The sequence below is a fragment of the Emys orbicularis genome, chromosome 2 (assembly GCF_028017835.1).
Source record: "Emys orbicularis isolate rEmyOrb1 chromosome 2, rEmyOrb1.hap1, whole genome shotgun sequence".
Classification (NCBI taxonomy): Eukaryota; Metazoa; Chordata; order Testudines; family Emydidae; genus Emys; species Emys orbicularis.
In genome coordinates this window covers 135,164,907-135,190,108 of record NC_088684.1, presented here as the reverse complement: position 1 = coordinate 135,190,108, position 25,202 = coordinate 135,164,907, and the positions used below count along the sequence as shown (strand labels likewise).

At 52.8% G+C, this 25,202-nt stretch overlaps 2 protein-coding genes across 2 annotated transcripts in view; both read left to right on the top strand.

The window, feature by feature from the left end:
• Positions 1-3,496, top strand: part of HR (HR lysine demethylase and nuclear receptor corepressor) — a 52,651-nt gene extending 49,155 nt beyond the window's left edge. Inside the window, exons 14-19 of the mRNA XM_065399921.1 lie at positions 481-611; positions 1,400-1,519; positions 1,599-1,738; positions 2,047-2,223; positions 2,719-2,847; positions 3,434-3,496. Coding sequence (XP_065255993.1) covers positions 481-611; positions 1,400-1,519; positions 1,599-1,738; positions 2,047-2,223; positions 2,719-2,847; positions 3,434-3,496 — 760 coding nt within the window. The remainder of the gene's footprint in view (positions 1-480; positions 612-1,399; positions 1,520-1,598; positions 1,739-2,046; positions 2,224-2,718; positions 2,848-3,433) is intronic.
• A 6,151-nt stretch (positions 3,497-9,647) lies between these two features.
• NUDT18 (nudix hydrolase 18) lies at positions 9,648-22,147 on the top strand. Its single transcript, XM_065398927.1, has 5 exons — positions 9,648-9,706; positions 10,568-10,728; positions 18,867-19,080; positions 19,871-20,483; positions 20,831-22,147. Exons 1-4 carry the CDS (start codon positions 9,703-9,705, stop codon positions 20,476-20,478), a joined length of 987 nt encoding a protein of 328 aa, XP_065254999.1. The 5' UTR covers positions 9,648-9,702; the 3' UTR covers positions 20,479-20,483; positions 20,831-22,147.
• The last annotated feature ends 3,055 nt before the right edge of the window (positions 22,148-25,202 follow it).

Sequence of the window (25,202 nt, the reverse complement as noted above, 5' to 3'; positions counted from 1 at the left end):
TATTTTAACCCAAGCTAGCTCACCTCAGTCAGGCTGTGGGGCAGAACCTGCAGGAACAGTGTCCCTGCACTTTTGGCCTTGTACACACTGTACGGGTAAGGTCATGCCACATGGGGGATGCCTTTTTATACAGAATCATGCTGTGGGGTCACGCTGGCGGGGGTGGAATACCTGCACTTAAAAAAATCAAGACTACACCCCTGGCTAACCTGAGTTGAGAACTTTTTTGCAGTGTAGACATACTCAGTATGGCTGCATGTGATTTCCTGCAGGGTGGCTGCAAGCCATGGGAAGGCGTCACCTTTTCTGCACCTGTCATTCCTTCCCAATGTCTGTTCCTCAGAACATGCTCCTGTATGATAGAGACTGAATTCCCAGGGCTGGCCCTCGGCTGGGAGAATCGCAGCAAAACAAGCTGCGGGGTGAGAGTGTGACATGCTCTAGTTTTGGGATTTACGAGTCTTCTCCTCTCTCCCACAGGGCTGAAAACCTCTATGCCAGTTTGCCACTGCTGGAGTACTGCGGGCATGATGGAAAGATGAACTTAGCCTCATACCTGCCGGGTAGCCAAGGCAGGCAGTGGCTGAGTCCCCAGATCTGTGCTGCCTATGGTTCGTCCTGCTCTCCACTTGCATTTTAAATAGCTCTTGTACTGCCTGTATGTCTCAAAGTGCTTCGCAAAGCAGGGCGAGCCTCATTATCTTCCACTGACAGATGGGGAAACTGAGGCAGGGACTTGGCCAAGGCCACATGGACTCTGTGGAAGAAAGAATCCAGGAGTCCTGACTGTCAGTCCTGTGCCTTATCCTCATTGCCCTGCTTTGATGCCTCTGTATTTACAAGAGGCTGATCTGTTTCTCTGCTGGTCTCCAACAATAGAGTCAATAGATCTGCTTGGATTCCTTAGTGGGGAATTATCATGTTATCAGTACCATTTATTACTCACATTATGGTAGTGTCTAGAGACCCCGACTGAGATCAGGGCCCCATTGTCTAGGCTCTGTATGCACACAGGCCTGCTGTCTCTTCATTAAGCTCTAAAAGCCGCAGTGTCCTCTTTTTGGAAACAGCAGAGGCTGGGAAGCAGGGCCGGCTCCAGGGTTTTGGCCGCCCCAAGCAGCCCAAAAAAAAAAAAAGCTGCGATCGCGATCTGCGGCGGCAATTCGGCGGAAGGTCCTTCGCTCCGAGCCGGAGTGAGGGACCGTCTGCCGAATTGCCACCAAATAGCTGGACATGCCGCCTCTCTCTGGAGTGGCCGCCCCAAGCACCTGCTTGCCAGGCTGGTGCCTGGAGCCGGCCCTGCTGGGAAGCAGCCTCTTCCTGGCTCAGATGATGGAGCTGGTGGGCCAGTGCATGAACTGAGCTGAATTCTCATGGGACATTTGCTCCTGATTCCCAGGTGTGGCCCCTGAGGACAGGACCATTGGGACCAAAAACCTGACAGTGGAGGCGACAGATTCCATCAGCGTCTTGGTGTACGTTGGGGCGTACCCGCTGGACGGGCATGGTGCCCAGAAAGGTAGGGCTCCAGGAACTGATTGGGCTCCAGGTTGTTGGCAAACCACCTCAGTCTAAATACCTCTCCCTTTATGCCACAGAGATTCTCCGGAGGGTGGAAGAGGATGGAATTGATGACGTCCTTAAGGAGCGGCTCTGGAACACGAGGAACTGGGCAGGAGCCCTGTGGCACATCTTCCGAGCGGAGGATGCTGACTGCATCGAGGGGTTCTTACAGAAGGTGAGTGATTCTTGCAGGGGGCTGTGCCCAGAGTCCATTCCAGATGGGCCCAGGAATCCAGTTCTGGTTCTTCTCCTTCTCACCCAGGGACTGCTCCGGGAGTCCATTCCCAGAGGGCCCATAAATCTACTTACAGTACTTCTCCTAGGACTGCACCCAGGATCTAGTCTGCATGTGTCCCACTCAGTCCTAGGCTTCTCTGCTGAGCCTTCTCACAAAGGAACCCCATGCCGGGCAGCAGATTTTTGCAGTGCAAAAAGAGACCTGCCAAACTCATTTCACGTCAGCTCCACCCTTTCCCCTGGCAGGTGTGCAAAGCCCAAGGGCAGGACGGGGCGGCCCAGCTGGATCTGAACGGCCACAGGAGCTGCTACCTGGATGCGTTTCTGCGGAGGAGGCTGCGGGAGGAATGTGGCGTGAGCGGCTGGACCCTGCTCCAGTTCCTGGGGGATGCAGTGCTGGTGCCTACAGGGGCTCCACACCAGGTCAGGAGGAGCCCAGCTCTGATTCACCTTAGCCTTCTCCCCATACCAGTTTCCCCTGGGTGGGGCTAGGGTTCCCCTATTAACTGCTACCATCTTTTACCCTAGCCAAAGCTGAGAGTCTCCTTCTTAATAATAATGTCTCATCAGGAGCGCTCCAAGCACTTTACAAAGGGGACCTGTGTCATTATCCCACTTTACAGATGGGGACACTGAGGCACGGAGAGGGGAAGTGATTGCCCAAGGCCACCCAGCAACAGTGCTGGGAATGGAACCCTGGTCTCCTAAGTCCTAGTGCCCTATCCACTAGGTCACGCTACCTCCTTGGAGGCTTTTCATCTGTGCATTGATCAGCAAGTGCAGGCAGCGTAGCCCCATGTCCAGATGCCCGGTTCCAAGGTGATGCTTTCTCCTCTGGCAGGATGGTGCCTTCCCACCCTTCTGATGCTGCCCTGGCACCCCTGGGCTCCCTCACATGCTCTCCTTCCCCCACGGCAGGTGCAGAGCCTCAGCAGTACCATCAGCGTCACGCAGAGATTCCTCTCGCCGGAGAATGCTGCCCGCTCGGCACGGCTCGCAGCTCAGACCACAGACCCTGCCGGCACGGCACAGAGACTTCGTGCACAGGTCAGGAGCTAGCCTCCCCACCACAACCAGCCATCCCACCTCTCCCCAAAAGTCTGGCTGTTGGGGATTCACTCTTGAATCCAGGGGTGCTGGGGGCCCCCCACAGTGCTGAAAACAGAGACTATTTGTGGCCGTTAGATACCTGAGTAATTTTTGCAAGAGTCCGAGTATTAACCCTGGCATCCTGCATGCCCAGATTTTAATGTGGGTAACTATGCTCTGCCTCTTTAAAATCCCCCTCAGTTTCAAGTGAATACGGGATTGCTTTTGCAGTGTTGATGTCCACCAGTGGTGTTCTACCCTAGAGCTGGCTGCATTTTGGTCTGAGGCAAAGTGGCTTCTCTGTATAAAGGGCCTGATCTCGCCTTCCTTAGGCTGGCTTGGCTCTGGCGTTATTCCAATTATTTCAGTGGAGTTCTTCTTGCTTTACACGTATGTGAGTGAGAGGAGAATCAGGCCCATTGATGCAAAGTGCCGTGGGGTCCTTTGAGCTGAGATGCTCTATAGAGGTGTACGGAGTTACGGTGATGCCTTAATGATCTTTTAAGTCGGTGTCTGAACCCTGCTTCTTTCCCTTCCCTTGCAGATGGACAGCATGGTGTATGGTGCTGTGAGGGAGGCAGTGGGGACCCTGCAGGGCTACACTTAAGGCACTGGCAGGCATGCAGCATGGAGACGGAGGGCTGGCTTCAGACCGGGGCCTCCAGGAGGCAGAATTGAAACAAAGGGGGCAGCAGCGCAGGATTCCTGGGGAGCCCCACATCCGCCTGTCTGGATGGGGAGTGGCTCTTTGGCATTGACTATGACAGGCCAGGGTTGTCAGGCTGAAGTGACCAGAGCGCAGGGCCTGTGACGAGGAAGATGGCTGCTGGACAAAATGGGGCCAAAGCATGCTCAGGCACAGCCACTCCCCTGCTCCGGGAAGGGCAGAAGCTGAGACGCGGACAGGTAGGAGGGGATGAGCCATCTGAGAGACCATCCGCCCAAGTGATGTGACCCCCAGCATGTTCCATACAGCCCCTGCCAGGAGCCAGTGGATCGCATGGGATTCCAGCTTCCAGCGACACACGGGACTCCTTGGGTTTCTATTGCAACCGTTCTGCACTGAGCACTTGTCCGATATGCTGCTGCCAGCTGTGCCAGCCCCACCTACCCTGCAGAGCCCCGCCATGCCCACACGACGTCACACCCAGTGCTCGTTCCGAAGGCGTCTTCCCGCCGCTCGCCTTGACGATGTCACGCTTGGTGCTTACTTCGGCGATGTCACGCCATGGTGCTCGCTCCCGGGGGCAGCGCACTCTGCGGGAGGGACCGTGGCCAGGTCTCCGTCCCCGCAGATCCTCTCAGGCTGGAGGCGAGGGCTGATGGGCCTAGGGGTGGGGGAGCCATGGAAATAAACGTCTGAGACGAGTCTTTGAGGAGACATGACCGACGTCGCATGCAGAATCAATGTCCGTTTAATTCTCACGCACTCCCCTTCGCAGGTGTCTCAGGGCTTGGGGCAGGGCTGGGGGCCGGGGGGAGCTAACCAAGGCCCCTGGAGCCTTTCACCCCAAGACCCATCAGCCAACAAGGCCATTGCACTGGTTTGAGACCCAGATCTCCACCTGGCCTTCCCTGCTTTCCCCACCTCCGTGTCCATCTCTCCCCTGTGGCCACTGCTGGTTCCCTGTGGACTGAGAATCCGGATCACTGAGGGGCCCAACCCAGTGAGTCCCCCTGGACCCTACAGGGGCGTGTGGCCTGGTTAGGGGGTGGCAGTGGTGTGTGAGAGAGGGGGGCATTTCTGAGGTGTTTGTCTAGTGACAATATTGGCCAACTCCCCACTCTCCCAGCCGGACCCCTTTTGTTCTCTCTCCCCAGCCCCTGGAAGCAGGCTGGTATGACCTGTCTCCCTAACCGGGGAATGGAGTGGGAGGGCAGGTCCCACCAACCAGCTGGGGTGAGGAAAGCAGACAGTCTGCTGCTCCCCAATTCCCCTTTCTCTTGCCCTTGCTGTCCTCCTCCCCCTGGCAGCAGACACCATCTTAATCGGTGCATCAAACAGGCCCTCTCGTTCATTCCAATCTCCTGTCTGCCTGCGTCTCTCCAGGCCACGCTCTCATTGCTGTGCACGTTGGCTGAGCGAGTGAAGTGCAGCGAGATCATGCAGTAGTTGTAACAGCCCATCCTGCCGGGCTGGCGGTCCCTCCCAGCAGGAGTAACAAAGGCAGGAGGAAGTGGCTCATGCACTTGTGAGGTCCCAAGGAGAGCAAGCATCTCCCTAGAGCCCTGGGGGCCAATGCAGGGAGGCCTGGAGCACACAGGAGGTTGTGGCTTGGGCGTAGGGTTGCCAAGGGTCCCTTATTACAAGGGACATCCCTTATTTTGTCATCTCTGGGCAACAAGATTGGGAGTTGCTGAGTGCTGCAAAGAGCAGCAAGAAATCCCCCTGGCAAGTGTAGGTTAGTACTGCTGATTATTATTAATAATGATAATATCAGGAGGCGGGGGTACTAAGAAAACAGTCCCTTATTTTTGAAATACCATGTTGGCAACCCTACTTGGGGGGCGGTCACGTCAGCTCTCTGCTCTTTCTGCACCGGGAGGGTGGGAGGCTGCTGCTGCACTATCAGGCTCTGCCTCGGTTTCTCCCTCTGACGTGGTCCCAGGCAGCACAAGGGCGGCCCCAGCTTGTGCAAAGGAGTGGAGCCTCTCTCCTCCCCCAGCGCCTGCGAATCGCCGGAGGCCCTGTTCCCATCTGTTCTCTGCTACACCAGTTGGCAGTGTGCGCGGGGAGGAGGCCAAGGGATTAAAAGCCTCTCTGGTTTAGCAGTTCCCTCTGTAATTAAACCTTAGGGCCCGGGCTGCTGCTTAACTCTTTCCAAAGTGTGTGGCAAGCCAGAGGCTGCTCTGCCAGTGCAGGAGCGGGAAGGAAATGGCCGGCTTAGAAACCCCCTCCCCAATACACAATGGCGGGGAAGCTGCATGTAACTCACTGCCAGGGGACTCCAGCAGTACAGCCACGCCTGGCCTGAGCAGGGTGGGGCGTTCTGAGATACGGAGAGGTACTGTGCTCTCAGTGCAGGGCTGTGGTGCCGTTAATGTGAATGGGGGACTCCGCATGGGCAGCCAGGGGCCGTTCTCATACGCAGCAGGTGAGTGGCACGTTTCCTTGCAAGCTCTGCTGCCCTCCCGCCTGTTGGCATCGGGTGGGGTGCCCATGGTGATGCTCCATAGTGACATCACTGGAGGTGCTGGTGGTGATGGGCATCGTATTTGTTGCACCTTGTGATGAGGTCATAACGGAGGCTTATCCGAGTTGTAACACTGTGCACTGGCTGGCCATATTTGGTGCATCATGGCCTTGGCTTGTTCTGCTGGCCTCACACAAGGAATTTATTCTGCTGATGTCACTGTGTGTAGTGACTTCGGATTTGTGCTTCCTTTGATGATGTTGTGCCAGGGTTCATTCTGTGCCCTTGGGCTCAGGGCTTGTTGTGATGTCATCACACAGAAGGTTCACCCTGATGATGTCACCACGCTGGTCATGATCTCCCTAGGGATGTCCATTGGGATTATGGCATTCGGTGTGCGGCATATCGGCAGCAATGCTCTAAAGAGTGCCAGTGGGGCAGTTCTCTCCCCAAAAGCGCCAGGCCCTTTGAGGGTCCAGTTCCCATGGCAATGGGGCTCTCGGTGCGGCTACCCTGGGAAGAAATGGTATAATATCGATAAAGCAATGGGCTTGGCTGTCAGAGCTCTATTCCCAGCCGTGAGAGGGGAGTGGTGTCTAGTGGTTAGAGCAGGGGAGACTGCCTGGGAGTCAGGGCTCCGAGGTTCTATTTCTGCCTCTTGGGATGAGTGCAGTGTAGTGGTCAGAGCCGGGGCTGGGAGTCCGAAGACCTGTGTCCTGTTCCCATCTCTCCCTGACCTGATGGTGTCAATAATGCTGAGCGACCTCCCAGGGGACTTGAGCGCACTGATGTTCCTAAAGCACTTTGAGATCCTAGGGCAGGAAGGGCTGGCAAGGGGAAGTGTCGGATTTCCATGTCTGTTGCTCCCGACAGACAGTCGACAGCCCTGTACGTAGCCTCCCCTGGCTGCCCTGTCAATGTTCTTCTTGTTTCCCTTCTGTCAAGCAGCAGCACTAGCCTGGCTGGATGACTCGCTGCCCTTTGGGAGCTCAGGGAGGAAGGGGGAATCCCGTCTCCCACTCCTGTTTCCTTTTTAGGACAGTTCCTCCAGGCCACTCCAGACGCGGGGCTCCTTCCAGCACTAGAATCCTCCAGCAAGGCAGCCGCTGCGTCTCGTCAGCAGCCTGCCAGATAAAATAAACGCCATCCTCCCGGGCCCCTGCTCCGCCCTGCAGATGTGGAAGAGCTGAGAGCTTAGCCTGCAATGGTGGGGTCAGCTGGGGTCAGGGAGGGATAAAGCAGCCAATCCTATCAGATTAAGAGCCGGTCATTTCAGGCTGCTGTGAATTAGGCGCTGTCAAGTGAGGCGCTTGGGTAAGTTTAGACCAGATGGTCCTGTTGGCTGCTGGCCAGGTGAACGCTGCCGTGCTTCTACGCTTGGCTGGGCCTCACGCCCCCCCACCCCCACCACTTTCCACAGGCATCTCCAGTCGCTTGCGACTGTGGAGTGGGAGGCCAGGGCTTGATTCCGCCTGCTAGCTGGGATTTCCCTTTTTCCAGGAGACAAAGACACCCTGTGAGTGAGGTGAGCAAAAAGCCTCAGAAACGCCGCCCCTGGCTCCAGGCGTTGGAGGCGAAGGAAGCGGGGGGCGTTTCAGGGACTGATGGTGGCAGAGGGAACTTCCACTAGGTGGATACTTCAAAACCAGCCCTGCATGGAAGCCCTTCCCATCCTGCAGCTAGTCAGTGAAATGAGTTTGGTGGGGCTCAGGCCAGTTCCCACTCATTCTTGTTCGTATTACCGTAGTGCCTAGGAGCCCCCGTCATGGATCAGTACCCCACTGGGCTATGTGCTGCATAAACAGACCAAAAAGCCAGTCCCTGCCCCAAGGCGTTCACAGTCGAAGCAGGCTTTGTCCTCCCCCGCGGTCAGTCTCATCAGAGCAAGCGCCACTCTGGGAATCAGACATGCCTCGCATGTCCCTTCTCGTCCCAGGAACTCAAGGACCTTACAGGCAGTGGGCTCAGCCACCCAGCCCCTCTGAGGAGGTAGCTGAGTACTGCTGTCCTCTAGCTCTCACAGCAAGTTCCTGACAGAGATGGGAACGGGACCCTGGTGTTCTAACTCCTAGACTGGTCGTCTCTTCCCCGCAACCCCCCATGCTTGAGATGAGTATGCTGCCTTGGTGGGGGGCCTCGCACACATTCCAAGGCCACTGTGCTTCTGGAAAACAGACACAGCTGCTGTTCTATCCCCAGCACGGCCTGCATACCCCATCTCCCTCCTAATCTCTGTCCCTGGTGCACTCAGCGCTGGCTGCATGCCTCTCCCCTGCCCCACGCTTTCTCTCCATCTCTTTCCTTCCCCCCCATCTCTCCTTCTCACTCACCTTGGTCTTCCTGCCTTGTGTCCCTCCCTTTCCTGCTCCCCCTTTCCTGCCCAGAACAAAACCATCCTCATTCTTTGTCTTTGAGCTGGGATTCCCGCTCACAGGTGTCCCTTGGCTCTGTGTGTAAGGCAGGTGCGTGTCCCTGCCAAGCCAGGCAGTGTGTGAATGTATGGGGTGAGGGCAGCCCTGTGCTGTGTGGCTGGTTGGATGCAGGGGAGGCAGAGTGCATTTCATCTGGAGTCCCTACATCAGTGTTAAAAGGAGGAGTCCTCAATAAACTGTTGGCAAGACATGATTGGATGTGTTGATTTATGGGGGGATAGAGTGGGGGGTTTGGGGGAGGCTGACCTTGTTGCGGGCTAGGAAGTGCTGATACCCCTACCTGCCCTTTATCGAGTACAGATGTCAGTGGCAGGGGCCTAAGCAGGAAAGCAGGGTGCTGCTGCCCTTTCCTTACCTCTGAGCTCCTTGACTTTACCAAGGAAGCTCTGGCCTGGCTGTTGTGAGATGGCAGGCGTGAGGGTTTGGGGGATGCTGCTAGCCCCTGGTTCTCCCACTTTCTGGGGGGAGTGATGCCAATGCTGTCCCTGGCGTGATGGCTGCAGCAAGGGGGACACGGTGGTGGGCCGGGGGAACCCATGGGTTTTCAGACCCACTCCCACCCAGGGCCGTAGCAACAAAGAACGTGGCCCACTCCGAACATATGTCCGGGCGGGGCCCCTTACAATGCAGAAATTGGAATGCGGTATTTATTTTGCCACTTTTAGGGGCCCCCTTCCTTACGGGGCCCCCTCTGGTCGGAGGGTACGGAGGGCGCTCGCTACGCCTCTGCTCCCACCCCCCAAGAACCCCAGCTGGGGAGCCCCAGGAAAAGGAGGGCAGGTCTAGAAGGGCGAGGAAGAGCTCTTGGATTTGAGTGCGGCGTGATTGATGCTCCTGCAGACCCTGCCTGAGGCTGACGCTACCCCCTGTAACCTGGCTACCCCCACCCCACGGAGCAATGCCCCAGGAGCAGCTGGCACTGCCCTGCCCCCCTGCCAATGCCCCAGGAGCAGCTGGCACCGCCCTGTTACCCCCTCCCCGTGGAGGGGCCCCGGGTCACTGGGGTGTCGGGGGTGACCATGCGCCCCGGAGTCAGGGGGACCACGCATCCCTATGGAGGCCCCTGGAATACTGCAACTCTTTTGGGCACGCGGCCCCTTTAAGGAGTAGCTCCTCCTCCCGGCCGTGGGGAGCCTGAATGAAAGCGATCCCGCCCAATGGAAGGTGAGCCTGGTATCTCGGCTGGCCAATGGGAGCGGAAAGCTGCCAGCCTCTTCCGGAGTGGGAGCTGAAACTGCCGGAGAAAAATGAGTAAGTTTGGGGGGTCCTGCCCCCGCAGCTCCCGGGGGCCCCTCCCTCTGTCCCCCCGGCTTTAGTCCCCCCCATCTCCTAGGGGGCTTCTCCCTCTGCCCCCTAGGCCCAGCCCCCCCCCCAAGCCAACCCAGCTCCCAGGGGGCCCCCCCTCCATGTCCACCCAGCTCCTGGGGGGCCCCACCCTCTGCCTCTAGACTTTAGTTCCCCCTGCCCCCAGGTCCTAGCCTCCCCCCCATGCCCCCTCAGCTCCTGGGGGCCCCTCCCTCTGCCCCCCAGCTCCCAGCCCCCCATCTCCTAGGGGGCTTCTCCCTCTTCCCCCCAGGCCCTGCCCCCCCTCTCAATGCCCACCCAGCTCCCAGGGAGCCCCTCTCTCTGCCCCCCAGGTCCCAACTTCCCAGTTCTCAGGGTGTCCTCCTCCCCCGTGCCACACTCTGATCCCCCTCCCCTGCTCTCAGGGGCTCCCCCTTTTTCTTGCTCACCCCAAAGAGAAGTGTCAGTGCAGAAAGTTGGGGATATTTTGGGATCAAACCTTCCACTATCGCCACCCACCCCAGCTATCTCCATTGTGCTGGAGAGTTTGCATTTTAACTTCACTGCTGCCCTCCCCCAATAACTCACCTTCTCTGGGACTGGGGAGGAGCACTTGAATATTTGGGTGTGGGAAGAGACCTGCCTTTCTGGAGCCCCCATGTCACTGCCCCCCACTCCTGCATCCTGCTATCTGTACCCCTCTGGTCCCCCAGCCCCTCTTTCTGGGGCTCTCAGGTCACCATGCTCCCCTGCCACCACAACCCTCTGGTGCCCTCCTGTTGCTGCGCCTTGTGCCGCTGACCCGTTGTGGGGTTTGGTGTGTTGCAGCCATGGCCTGTGGCGCTCTGGCGGAGGAGCTGGATGCCGTGCTGAGCGGGAGAGGTTGGGAGGTGCAGGAGAGGTACGACTCTGCCCCTGTGCCTGCGCACCCTGTCAGAGTGCGGAAGACCGCCTGCTACATCGTCTTGGCTGTCCTGCTCAATGACCAGGTGAGGGGTCCCCTGTAGCACTGGCTGGGGGAATCAGAGTGACTGGTGGGGGGTTTCCTATGGTGCCCATCACCGTGGCATCCAGTCACTGCAGGGTGAGCATCCACAATCCAGAAAGCGCTGAGCACTCACGCTCTGAACATCAGGCTCCTTCAAGCCATCTTAGTTTGGGTCCCCAGAATGACTGGCCACTCTTTAAAATCTTGACCTGTGCTTTAAAATTAATTAGCACTTGTCTGACCCTCTTAACAGCTTTGTTTCAAAGCACTTTTACAAAGGTGGGGGAACGTATTTTCTCCATGTATCAGAGGGGTAGCCGTGTTAGTCTGGATCTGTAAAAGCAGCGAAGAGTCCTGTGGCACCTTATAGACTAACAGACGTATTGGAACATGAGCTTTTGTGGGTGAATACCCACTTCGTCGGATTCAAGCTCATGCTCCAATATGTCTGTTAGTCTATAAGGTGCCACAGGACTCTTTGCTATTTTCTCCATGTTACCTTTGGGGGAAACTGAGTCACGCGGAGACAAGAGGTGACTTGCCGAACGTCACAGTGGGTCAGTAGCAGACCGTGGAATGAGACCCAGCTTCCTTACATGTGCTACTAATAACACAGTTAGCTTATTAAAACAAACCTCCTTTAACAACCAAAGTAGGTCTACACTAGAAACTTTTGCTGGCATAGCAACATCAGCTAGAGGTGTAATATTTTTTTTTGCCAGGGTGGATTGATTTAAATCAGTCAGCAGGAAACCTCGATTTAAAGGATAGATTTTAATCTGGTTTTGCATATGTATGTTTTAGTTACTTTCCTAACAAAAGGATGATTCTCATTCGTTGGTAATGATGAAAATGCTGATTTGCAACTAAATGCAATATTTAAGTAAACTTGGTTCTTCTTGCTAACCAGGAGAATAACATATTTAAACAGTTTTATAGATTAACATACATTTATTTAAATTATTAGTTTTTACATTATTTGTATTTAGAAAATGGTGAATGATGTGGTGTTTCTTATACGGTAGAACCTCCGAGTTACAAACATTTCCATTCCTGAGGTGTTTGTAACTCTGAACAAACCGTTATGTTTGTTCTTTCAAAAGTTTACAACTGAACATTGACTTAATACAGCTTTGAAACTTTACTATGCTGAAGAGAAAAAAAAGCTGCTTTTAACCATTTTAATTTAAGGAAACTGTTTCTGTGCTTGTTTCATTTACTTTGTCAAATCCTTTTTAAAAATTTCTCTTTATTTTTTTAGTAATTTACGTTTAACACCGTACTGTACTGTATTGGCCTTTTTTTAACCCTTCTGCTGCTGATTGCTTACTTCAAGTTCCAAATGAGGTGTGTAGTTGACCAGTCAGTTCATAACTCTGACGTTCTACTGTACTAGAAAGTATTTCTCAACAACTGGTCCATGAACCGGCGCCGGTCCCTGAGATCTCCCTGACACAGTTTAGAGAGGCAGCAAGCCGGTCCCTGGCATCAAAAAGATTGAGAAACACTGTCCTAGATGATTTAATTTTGTTACTTGTGATTTGTGTCAAGCTCTATTTGGATGGAAATTGGAATTCAAGTAAAAATGCACAAAAAAGCATTTTATAATTGTTTTTTGTTAGTTAAATAAAACTTCCTTAAATGAGTTGGGAACGGGAACAGGAAAAAAAATTTATCAAAACATGTTTTGTATTTCAAACCAACTGGTTTATGAAACAAAGGAAATATCTGTTAGTAAACTGAAGTAATTTTTTTCTGGTCCCATGTCCTTCAAAACTTTAGAACTTGTAGCTCTCATCTTTACGCCTAGTTTTTATTCGTAGATTAGAAGGGGGAAGACAAGTTTTCATACTTCTACCACTCCTGGCTGGTTTCTTAGCTTTGAACTGAACTAATTTAAATGAAGTAAATATTCTCTCTGTACCTGCTGTAGTCAATGATTTACTTTAAATAAAATAAGGCTACACTGCAAAAGGCTGTCAAAAGCTGGGTTAGCACTTCAGCAAACTCTGGTTGCAGGTGCTTAGCCATTGACTTCCACTGTTTCAGTGGTTTGACTTTATTTTAAACCATGGCAGCAAACATGTAATACCTAATACAGTTTGTAACTTAATTTAAATGATTTTAGTAGAGCATTGTAAGATTAGGCCTTTATCAGAGGCTATCATCATTTCAAATTTTTCTTTTTAATTATAAACCTATTTTAAAATTTAATGGGTTTAAATTAAAATCTCATTTAAATAAAACTTATGATTTTTATTTTATTTTTCTAATCAATTTTTATTCACCTTGTTTTTTTGCAGCATTTCTCTGCTGGCAAAAGCCCTAGTGTCAATGCAGTTATACTGGCAAAAAAAGTACTTTTGCCAGTAGAGCTTCTTTTGCTGACAGCAAAAGCATAAACTATACCAGCAAAAACACTTTTGCCGGTATAATCTGCATCTCCACTAGGGGGATTTTCTGGCATAGCTCTACTGGCAAAACCTAATGTCTTCTTCCCTGCTTCTAAGGCCCTGAAGTGCATACCATTGGTGCTATGCAAACAATGGACTCTGTTTCTAGCCATTCTAGTTGTCATGAGTTAGGCCTGGTCTACACTACGAGTTTAGGTCGACTTTAGCCGCGTTAAATCGAATTAAGCCTGGACACGTTCACACGACGAAGCCCTTTCTTTCGACTTAAAGGGCCCTTTAAACCGGTTTCTTTACTCCACCTCCGACGAGGGGATTAGTGATAAAATCGGCCTTAGGGGGTCGGAATTGGGGTAGTGTGGACGGAATTCGACGTTATTGGCCTCCGGGAGCTATCCCACAGTGCTTCATTGTGACCGCTCTGGACAGCACTCTCAACTCAGATGCACTGGCCAGGTAGACAGGAAAAGCCCCGCGAACGTTTGAATTTCATTTCCTGTTTGCTCAGCGTGGAGAGCACAGGTGACCACGCAGAGCTCATCAGCACAGGTAACCATGATGGAGTCCCAGGATCACAAAAGAGCTCCAGCATGGACAGTACGGGAGGTACGGGATCTGCTCGCCATATGGGGAGACGAATCACTGCTGGCTGAACTCCGAAGCAGTAAACGAAATGGCAAAATATTAGAAAAGGTCTCCAAGGCCATGAAGGACAGAGGCCATAACAGGGACGCACAGCAGTGCCGCGTGAAAATTAAGGAGCTAAGGCAAGCCTACCACAAAGCCAGAGAAGCAAACGGAAGGTCCGGGGCAGAGCCGCAAACATGCCGCTTCTACGCGGAGCTGCATGCCATTCTAGGGGGTGCAGCCACCACTACCCCAACCGTGTGCTATGACTCCCTCACTGGAGAAACACACAGGGAAGCGGGTTCGGGGTACGAGGAAGATGAGGATGGAGAAAATGTAGATAGCTCACAGCCGCAAGGAAGTGGAGAAACCGGTTTCCCCAACAGCCAGGATATGTTTATCACCCTGGACCTGGAACCAGTAACCCCCGAACTCACTCAAGGCGTGCTCCCAGACCCTGTGGGCACACAAGGGACCTCTGGTGAGTGTACCTTTGTAAATATTACACATGGTTTAAAAGCAAGCGTGTTTAATGATTAATGATTAATTTGCCTTGGCAATCGCGGCCAGTACAGCTACTGGAAAAGTCTGTTAACGTGTATGGGGATGGAGCGGAAATCCTCCAGGGACATCTCCAGAAAGCTCTCCTTCATGTACTCCCAAAGCCTTTGCAAAAGGTTTCTGGGGAGGGCTGCCTTATCCCGTCCGCCATGGTAGGACACTTTACCATGCCAGGCCAGTAGCACGTAGTCTGGAATCATTGCATAACAAAGCATGGCAGCGTATGGTCCCGGTGTTTGCTGGCATGCAGACAACATCCATTCCTTATCGCTCTTTGTTATCCTCAGGAGAGTGATATCATTCACGGTCACCTGGTTGAAATGGGGCAATTTTATTAAGGGGACATTCAGAGGTGCCCGTTCCTGCTCTGCTGAACAGAAATATTCCCCGCTGTTAGCCATGCGGTGCGGGGGAGGGGTGAAGTGATCATCCCAGAGAATTGGGTGTGTGGGGGAGGGGAGTTAGTTGGGTTTGTGCTGCATGTTAACCCTGAAACCGCAGCCCCTCCTTTTACATTGCAAACCCATTTTAAATGGCCAACCCAACGGGTGCTTGGTATGGGAAATGAGAGCACTACTGTTTGAAACCATTCCCACATGTTAAGAAGGTTAAAAAAGCCAAAAGACTGTGTCTTACCATGGCTGCCTGCAAGCTGAAATCTGTGGCCTGGCACTGCGTGAGTGATCTCTCACACCAAACCGGCAGGTCCTCAATATAAGAGGAAAAATGCGACCTTGTAACGAAAGCACATGTGCTGTGTAATGTGAACAGCAAAATTTAACGTGAAAGAGTGTACCCATTGTTCTCTAAAATGTGTCTTTTTTTAATCACCTCTCCCTTCTCCTCCACCAGCTGCAAATGTTTCTCCTTCACAGAGGCTAGTGAAGATTAGAAAGAGAAAACATAGGACGCGTGATGACATGTTCACAGAGCTACAGATGTCCTCCCACGCTGACAGAGCACAGCAGAATGCGTGGAGGCAGTCAATGACTGATTACAGAAAAGCACAATATGAACGAGAGGAGAGGTGGCGTGCTGAATCGCGGGATGAACAGAGCAAGTTGCGGGCTGAAGATGATAGGTGGCGTCAGCTTGCAGACAGAAGGCAAGAGTCGATGCTCCGGCTGCTGGAGCATCAAACTGATATGCTCCAGCGTATGTTTGAGCTGCAGGAAAGGCAGCAGGAGCAGAGACCGCCGCTACAGCCCCTGTGTAACCAACAGCCCTCCTCCCCAAGTTCCATAGCCTCCTCACCCAGACGCCCAAGAACACGGTGGGGGGGCCTCTGGCCACCCAGTCACTCCACCCCAGATGATTGCCCTAGCATCAGAAGGCTGGTCTTCGATAAGAGTTAAAGTGTTAAACTGCAGTGTGTCCTTTTCCTTCCCTCCTCCCCCACCCATCCCGGGCTACCTTTGCAATTATCCCCTTAGTTGTGTGATGAATTAATAAAGAATGCATGAATGTGAAGTAACAATGACTTTATTGCCTCTGCAAGCGGTGCTCGAAGGGGGAAGGGGAGGGTGGGGTGGTTGGCTTACAGGGAAGTAGAGTGAACCGGGTGGGGGGTGGGGGTGGGCGGAGGGTTCATCAAGGAGAAACAAACAGAAGTTTCACACCGTAGCCTGGCCAGTCACAAAACTCGTTTTCAAAGCTTCTCTGATGCGCACCGTGCCATGCTGTGCTCCTCTAACCGCCCTGGTGTCTGGCTGCGCGTAATCAGCGGCCAGGCGATTTGCCTCAACCTCCCACCCCGCCATAAATGTCTCCCCCTTACTCTCACAGATATTGTGGAGCGCACAGCAAGCAGCAATAACAATGGGGATATTCTTTTCGCTAAGGTCTGAGCGAGTCAGTAAGCTGCGCCAGCGCGCTTTTAAACGTCCAAATGCACATTCCACCACCATTCGGCACTTGCTCAGCCTGTAGTTGAACAGGTCCTGACTCCTGTCCAGGCTGCCTGTGTACGGCTTCATGAGCCATGGCATTAAGGGGTAGGCTGGGTCCCCAAGGATCACGATAGGCATTTCAACATCCCCAACGGTTATTTTCTGGTCCGGGAAGAAAGTCCCTTCCTCCAGCTTTCGAAACAGAGCAGAGTGCCTGAAGACGCGAGCATCATGTACCTTTCCCGGCCATCCCACGTTGATGTTGGTGAAACGTCCCTTGTGATCCACCAGGGCTTGCAGCAGCATTGAAAAGTACCCCTTGCGGTTTATGTACTCGGGGGCTTGGTGCTCCGGTGCCAAGATAGGGATATGGGTTCCGTCTATGGCCCCACCACAGTTTGGGAATCCCATTGCAGCAAAGCCATCCACTATGGCCTGCACGTTTCCTAGAGTCACTACCCTTGATATCACCAGGTCTTTCATTGCCCTGGCAACTTGGATCACAGCAGCCCCCACAGTAGATTTGCCCACTCCAAATTGATTCCCGACTGACCGGTAGCTGTCTGGCGTTGCAAGCTTCCACAGGGCTATCGCCACTCGCTTCTCAACTGTGAGGGCTGCTCTCATCCTGGTATTCTGGCGCTTCAGGGCAGGGGAAAGCAAGTCACAAAGTTCCATGAAAGTGCCCTTACGCATGCGAAAGTTTCGCAGCCACTGGGAATCGTCCCACACCTGCAGCACGATGCGGTCCCACCAGTCTGTGCTTGTTTCCCGGGCCCAGAATCGGCGTTCCACGGCATGAACCTGCCCCAGTAACACCATGATTTCCACATTGCTGGGGCCTGTGCCTTGTGAGAGGTCTATGTCCATGTCAATTTCCTCATCACTCTCATCGCCGCGCTGCAATCGCCTCCTCGGCTGGTCCTGGTTTAGCTTTGGCATGTTCTGGCTCTGCATGTACTCCAGGACAATGCGCGTGGTGTTCATAGTGCTCATAATTGCCGCGGTGATCTGAGCGGGCTCCATGATCCCAGTGCTAGCTATGGCGTCTGGTCTGAAAAAAGGCATGAAACTAGTATCTGACGGACCAGGGGAAGGAGGGAGGGAGGGGCGAGTGACGACATGGCGTACAGGTACAGGGAATTAAAATCAACAAAGGTGGCTGTGCATCAGGGAGAAACACAAACAACTGTCACACAGAATGCCCCCCCCCCCCCAAGATTGAACTCAAAAGCCTGGGTTTAGCAGGCCGTTGATTTGACGGAGGGAGGGGGAAGCAAATGAATACAGAACAAATCTATTTTTTACATCTTAAGATGACGGTGCAGCATGACTGATAGCCCTCGGCATCTTCTGGGTGCTTGGCAGCAAATACTGGGCGCTTGGCAGTTAGTGTACTAAGACTGATAGCCACATTTTTCCTGTATGATGATGATGGCCTTCAGGCCTATTGCACGATCTGCTGCTCAGGGAAGACTCTGCTAATGTGCGATGATCCAACCAGTCGTAATACACCATCTATTGCCAAAAGGCAAAGGGCTGGTGCAATGCAGCCCTACGGCTGCCAGCACCCAGATTGCTGATGAAGGCTACCAGTCATGTTGCACCATCTACCGCCAAAAGGCAGTTAGCTGCTGCTGCTGTGTAGCAATGCAGTCCCACGTCTGCCGGCACCCAGATGACATATGGTGACGGTGAGCGGGCTCCATGCTTGCCGTGGTATGTTGTCTGCACAGGTAACCCAGGTAAAAAGGCGCGAATCTATTGTCTGCCGTTGTTCTGACGGAGGGGGAGGGGCCTGACGACATGTACCCAGAATCCCCCGCGACACTATTTTGCATCATTCGGGCATTGGGATCTCAACCCAGAATTCTAATGGGTGGCGGAGACTGCGGGAACTGTGGGATAGCTACCCATAGTGCAATGCTCCGGAAGTCGATGCTAGCCTCGGTACTGTGGACGCGGTCCACCGACTAGAGCACTTAGAGCATTTTATGTGGGGACACACACAATCGGCTGTATACAACCGATTTCTATAAAACCGGCTTCTATTAATTCGACCTAATTTCGTAGTGTAGACATACCCTTAGTCCAAAGGGTTTGGTGGCAGATGTTCTGTAGGGGAAAGTATCTGTGTGTTTAAAAACTGTTTTCGTTGTCATTTAAAAAAAACAGAAAGGAATGTTTTGGTTGGGTTTATCTTCTTTTTCCAAAGCCTAAGGGCTGGGTTGGCCAATGTCCTTTTGAGCACAGAAAAGGGTAGGCTGAAGAGCAGAAAAAGCTGGATGGTGGGATCTCTCTGGCTGTGGAGTACTATTCCGAAGGAAGGGGTAGCAGTCATATTGCCTGGGCCATTTTAAATACACAGTAGTGAATGGTGTGGATGAATTCGGTGGTTCCTAACTGATCTCACTTTAGGGCGGACACCTCTTAGGTTCCCATGGAAACTGGTGGGACCCACATCTCTTGGGACACTGAAAACTGGACTGGAGAATTGGCCTGTAGGGAAGAGTCTTGTGGAAGCCCTACATTTTGTTGTAGCTGTGATTTTGTGGCCCCCATGCAGCGGGGTGATCCAAATGGGGCTGGTCCCTGCCCATTGGGATGGCTCCATGTTGTGTGACCTGGGATTTTTTCCCCCTCTCTCCCAGAACGAGGTGCTGATGATGCAGGAGGCCAAGCACGAGTGCTATGGGACGTGGTACCTGCCTGCCGGGAGGATGGAGCCCAACGAGACCATCCTGGAGGCCATGAAGAGGGAGGTGAAGGAGGAGACAGGGCTGGAGTGCGAGCCCCTCACTCTGCTGGCAGTGGAAGAGAGAGGCCCCATCTGGATTCGCTTTGTCTTCCTTGCTCGGCCAACTGGTGCTTCCCCCTTACTCCTACTTCCCGTCCAGTGGCACTTGGGGACTAAAATGGGTGGGGATTGCAGGGGACACTGCAGGCAGCAAGCTCAGCTCTGGGCATGGGGCAAGAGGCAAAGAAGCCTCCTGGGTTTCCCCCTGGAGCTAGCCAAAGGAGGAGTGTCTGTGTGGGGCTTGTCCAGCTTGCTGGCTCCAGTTCTGAGCAGAAAGAAAAGGGAAGGTGCCCAGAGGACCTGCTCTTCCTACTGCACCCCGGCATCTTGTGCTGGGCTTGCACCATAACTTCTCACTGAGCCCAAACTGCTTTTGGTGCAGGAGGGGTTAGAGCTGAGCGGGGGGCTGCAGGTCAGAAGGGTGCTGTGTTTGGGGAGCTGCAGCTCATGTGGCTGCACTGGCAGAGCTGTGGTGGTAGCGTGCACGACAGGGTCCTTGCCACTAGCCTGGGCATCCACTCCATCCTTTCACAAGCACTCCCAGCCGCGTTAGCTGGAGACGGGGAGGTGTCCATGTTTCCCAGCTCTGGCCATGGTGCTACTGCCTATTGTAGGGATGATCAAGGGAAAACCAAGGATGTTTTATACCCCCAAATCCTCATTCCTCCCCTGGAAAAGAGCCCCAGCTGCCTCCTTAACTGCTTGATTCCTCCCTCCCCCTCCTCTAGCACCCAGTGATCTGCAGAAATGTAACATCCCCGCCAACCCCTTCCGTGCCCCAAGCTCTGCTGCCCAGGCCGCTCTGAGTGCAAGGGGCTCAGCCCATTGCAACACAGACACACCCTTTTTTCTGCCTAGGCGGGACCTTGAAGGCGCCCCAGGATGCAGATGCTGAATCCCTCCAAGCCAGGTGGTGGGACAGAGAATCTCCTGCCCTTCCTCTGCGAGCTCGGGACATCCTGCCCCTTATGGACCTCGCTGTGCGATATCGAGACAGCCCGTCCCACCCAATGACCTTGCCGGAGGAGATGCCCTGTGCCTTGATCTGCCAGAGGCTCCTGGCTACGTTCACCAATGGTGCCGGTGACTTGTGGGTGCTGCTGAGTGCTGTAGGGCCCCCGCACCTGCCGGTGTCTGCCCGCACCACCTCCCCCTGCAAAATCCAAAACAGCATCCAGGCGGCAGCGTGCAGGCTGCTGAAGGAATGCTGCCTGCTACCCCAAGTGACTGTCCGGGCCCACGGGGTCCTGGGGCTGCAGCACCTGGGCAAGAATGCAGGGAAATCTGACGGCGTTTGCTTCAACGTGCTGCTGACGGTTACGCAGGGTGGCCAGAGCACCCAGGAGACGCCACCAGAGCTGCACGGTGAGAGCTTCCAGTGGTGGAAGATCGAGGAGAGCAACTTGAGAAGTAGAATCCTCCAGCGGCTCAGCTCATCATCTGTTGTTCCAATTCACAGCTACTGACACAGGTAAGCAGTTCTGGCTAAGCCCCACTCTAAGGCTTATCTGGTCCCCCCCTTCGCTGATGGGGAAACTGGGACTGGCTGGCCTAAGTCCACAAAGCAAATTGGTGGCAAAGCTTAGAATAGAACCCAGGAGTCCTGCTCCTAGTCCTGGGTTCATTTACTGGGACCTGATTGGTGGCCTCTTTCACTGACTTACTAGGGTGATGGGTGTCAGTAGCAAACCCTATAATAATTCCAGGTGAGCCCTTGCGAAAGCCTGTTGGGCTACACCGTTACCATGGATGGAGAGGGTGTCACGGTGCCAGGTGAGCTGATGATTAAATATTGGCCTCTCGCTCTTCTCCCACAAGGTCCCATTGAAGCTTGGATTCAGAGACCTCTCCCTGGGCATGGGACACGCTCCACTCCGTTACATCCATTGGCTGTCCCCATGCAGCCATCCCGAGGATGATGCATGGCTTCCCCGCAGGGCACGTCCTACCCAGCCGCTGCCACCCGCAGACCCATTTCCCCTGCACGGTTATGGAAGGGTGAGTGGAACCCCCTCACTACATCCAGCTAAGGGGGGCACGCAGCACCACGATGGGGGGGTGACTTTTCGGGACTTGACCTGAAGTGGCCTTTGGGCAGACTGCAGCTCCTAAAGCTGAAGTTCCAGCGTCCGGGGCTCTTCCCTTCCATGGTACCGCATGTCCCCGACGCGGGACGCAGAGAGCCGGCCAAGGCAGCTTGTTTACAGCTGGAGCTTGGAAATAAAAAGGGCCGTTCCTCTGTAGTGTTGAATGTTGTTCCTTGCTGGGATTAAAGCAGGGCTCTGTTTGGAAGCATAATGCAAAGTTTATTAGACATTGCAAATGTGATGTGGAGAATGAGTCAGTCAGGCCCGCTGGGCTCGGTTGGAAGGCAGCAGCGCATTCCTGTTTCTTTTGCTCCCTGCTCTGGGGACGGGGCTAAGAACATGGTGCCCTCCCATGCAAAGTACTTTCCGTACAGCCAAGCCTCATACCCCAGGAAGGCTGATAGCATTCCCATGTTATGGTTGGGGAAACTAAGGCACAAAGAAGGAAGTGACTTGCTTAAACTCACACAGCTGGTCAGTGGCAGAGCTGGGAATACAACTCAGGAGTTCCACTTCTCGGTCCTGGGTGGATCTGCTCTGACCTGGATGGAGCCTGAAGTTTGCTGGACGCTGTAGAGCTTTTAGCTTCACAGCTGGGCAAGCTGCTCTCATTTTTGTATAGGGAACCAGAGGCCTCCCTCTGCAGCATGGCCTGAAAGGGGGTTGTTGGACTGTCACGTTTCATGTGAAATAAGCTATTGGCGGTGGGAGTAGCCCACTGCAGGAGCAAATGTTCCAGCAGCTCTCTGGTCAGCGTGAGGTTTTGCTCGGAACCATAACGTACATGTCTTTGTAAATCATGCACCCATCTCTAGAGGAGCCCTCATGCCGCAGGGGACGGCAGGTTCTGCTGGTCTCCAAAACATGCCTTGAAAGCCACGGTCCTGGTTCCACTTACTGCCTGAGCCCTTATCAGACACTGAGAACCGCACTCTGCCTAGCAACATAGGAGTGGTTAGCTTTCTCGCCCCAAACTCCCCTTCAGCCGCAGAAAGCACAGGGCCTATCAGCTGCCTTGGCAGTTCCACAGGGGACGGAGAGAACCATGTGCTGCTAGGCCATGTGTTTCTCTGCCATTGCAGTGGGGATCCTTCCTCCTTTTCCACGGTACGCCAGAGCAGGCTCCAGAACAGAGCCGGGCAAATCGATGGGTTCAGTTCACTCTGACAAATTGTTTCAGGTTGAACCAAAAATGAAATTTTTGACAAATTGAAAATTTGGAAATAAAACCAATGGGGGGCCGGATGCGAAATTTTTTTATTTTTGAGCATTTATCATTTTAATTGTTAAATTGTAGAAATTAATGGAAATTTCAAAATGAAAAGTTGTTTCAAATCAAAATGTTTTAAAATTCCCCCCAAATTTGAAAGTTTTTTTCAACGGAAGCAATTTGGTGAAATCAACACACATTCACTGACTCTGCATTCCCCCCCCCCCCCCCCCCCATGGAAAAAAGTCCTGGTTGAAAGATTTTTGCCCAGCTCTCCAGAGCACAGGCTAGACTCCTGAAGGTCATTGCTGGGCAGGCTCATGCATTTCTCCTCCTCCTCCAGTGCTGTTCTTGACTCCCTTGCAGTGTTGTTTACTGTGAAATTTCTGAGCAAGTGGTTTCACTGACCCAGTTTTGTGCCTGATGCCAAAACTTATATTAAGCCTGAAAGCTAAACATGTTAGCGTGTTGTGAGAATGCTAGGCATGGCGAATGAGCGTCCGAGGACTCTGGAATGGATAACTGGGTAGGAGAGCAGCAGGGAAAGGAGGAGACTGCTTTTCAAAGGGAAATCACTGTGACTGGGAGCTGCTGGCTCAACCAGCACCCTTGAAAACCAGGCCACATAGGTAGGTTCCGTTTCCAAAAATCCAGATACAGCTCCAATTGGACTCCATTCCCAAGCTGAGGGGGGAATGGGCTGACGTGTAAAGTGTACAGGCTGAGGCACCCAGTGATGTGTGGATGTCCAGTCTGAGCCACGTTAGAGGGGCCTGATTTTTCAGAGGGCAGCTGCTTGGCCCTTCCTGAAGGTCAGGGTTCTTCAAGGGGTGTGGGCACCCCAAGTCACTGGTCCACTCTGCAAATCTTAGCGGTAGACCCTTCCAGGTTTGAAACTGTGTGTAGCTTGTAGGCGGTGGGATGTGCATCTGCCCTGCTCTTTGTAATACATGTACCTTTCATTAAAATCAGGCAAAGCCCCACCTATACTCAGGAAACAGTACGGGGTCTGCATGTGTTATTGATACTGCATCAGGAATCTGTCTCCTGCGGCGGCTCACATACCTGATTCTGCACTCTAACCTTCCACCTTGCGCCAGGGATTCACATTCTCCCCTGCCTGTTTTTAGAGCAGTTGTTTAAACCTGTCCAGCCTTAGTTCCAGTGTTTAGTCTCGCCCAAAGCGGGGAGGCTGCTTTGGCGTTCAGTCAGCAACAACAAAGTGTGTAGTGGCAGCATCCCCTAAGAGTGCAGCTGCCCCGTGCTTACATGTGTTTGTATTTCAGCCCTGCTACAGGCCAGGAAGCATTTTAATGTAAGGACCGTAATACACTTCCAAGGGTGGGTAAGTACTAGCACCGTTTTACAGAGAGGGAAACTGAGGACAGAGGCAGTGACTTGTCAGGTCAGTGGCAGAGCCGCGAATAGAAGCCAGCTCCTCTAATTGAGATGCTAGCTCACTAAAAAATATGGTGCAGCTGAAAAAGAACACACTGTAATTGCGCTAGGAGAGGTTTGTAAAGGGAAAAGGAGCCCACTGATTCAAATTTATCAAGACATCACTTTATTGCCACAGGAAGAGTTAAGTTACTTGTACCTGGTACATATGTACAGACTTAAACTGCACAAATTTTAGTTGGTTTAGTTACACACCATACATTTAAAAGTGCATAGTTCTGAAAAGAGGTGGTGCTGTAACATTTGCTAGTTCATTGTACCCACTTACCACATGCAGTTGCCATAAATAAAACACCAAAACCCAGATTTACCAAGCAGCCAGGTGTACACACCTTTGTGCGTGGTTGATAAGAGGCAACACAAGACCAAAAGCCCCTCTGTAGATAATGCAATATAGCTAAATATGCTATAAGAATCACTTAATGTCCTTGAAGGCCAATGATTTCCTGATTATTTTCTAGGACAAACAGCTTTCTCTGTTAAGCTCTATCAGGCAAGGAACTGTCTTCCTCAATAACATTAAATAGTGCATTGCCAACCCAATGGTGCCCCTAAGCATCCAGCCTGCACTTAATACCAATGTCAAGGACCCAGTTGTGGTGAGATTTGTCAGGCTTACAAGCTGCCCTGACAGGGTGGTGTTCATCAGATGTATTATGATAGTGCCTAGAGATCAACCAAGATTGGGGCCCCATTGTGCTAGGCACTGCCCAAATACAGTAATTTGTATCTCTTGTTGGCTGACAGCTCTAGTTACCAGAGACCTTTCGCTGCATTGTGATGAAGTGTTTGTTACACTGGGAAGAGAGTGAGATGCTGGGATTCTGCAGGGTGTGTGAATAGCTATCAGCCACACAGCCCTGTTGAATGGGGTAGTATTGCTGGTATAAAGACTATTGCTAACTTCATTCCCAGAGCACTTTACAAATTCATCCTTGCTACCCAGGAAAGCAGTGGGCAAGATCCTCAGCTGGTGTAGGTCAATGATACTATGAAGCCGGACAACAGGTAAGAATCTGGCCCATTATATGGAAACACCGGGGAAGTGTGAGAACTCAGCTGATGCTGGCCTCCAGCCTTCCTGGCTTCTCAAGGGGCTGTTCTCCAGGATATGTGAGGGAAGCATCCTGCTCTCTAGAGGTAGCTCTGATTTTCCTTTCACAATGGGGCAGGTTGCTTGGGAGGGTGCTCTGCAAGGCTTTGCTTCACTCTCAGTCCAGCTGAACTAAAGCAAAACGCCTTCCCACCTCCAGGAAGACAGGGCAGGGCTGCTCTCCCATTTTCGGATCAGCCCGAGCCGAGGCGCTGCCTCCAAAGGTTTGCTGAGGACAAGGAGCAACCTTACATGTCTCTGCTGCCTGGCAGAGCCACGGTGGTTCTATTCATACCATATGGAAAGCATCAACTGGAGCTAGTTCAAAGTCAGAATGAACCC

Coding starts and splice junctions, on each gene's coding strand:
- NUDT18 (XM_065398927.1), top strand. Junction 10,729..18,866: donor CTGTCCTGCTCAATGACCAG/GTGAGGGGTCCC, acceptor CCTCTCTCCCAG/AACGAGGTGCTGATGATGCA. Junction 19,081..19,870: donor CTTCCTTGCTCGGCCAACTG/GTGCTTCCCCCT, acceptor TTTTCTGCCTAG/GCGGGACCTTGAAGGCGCCC.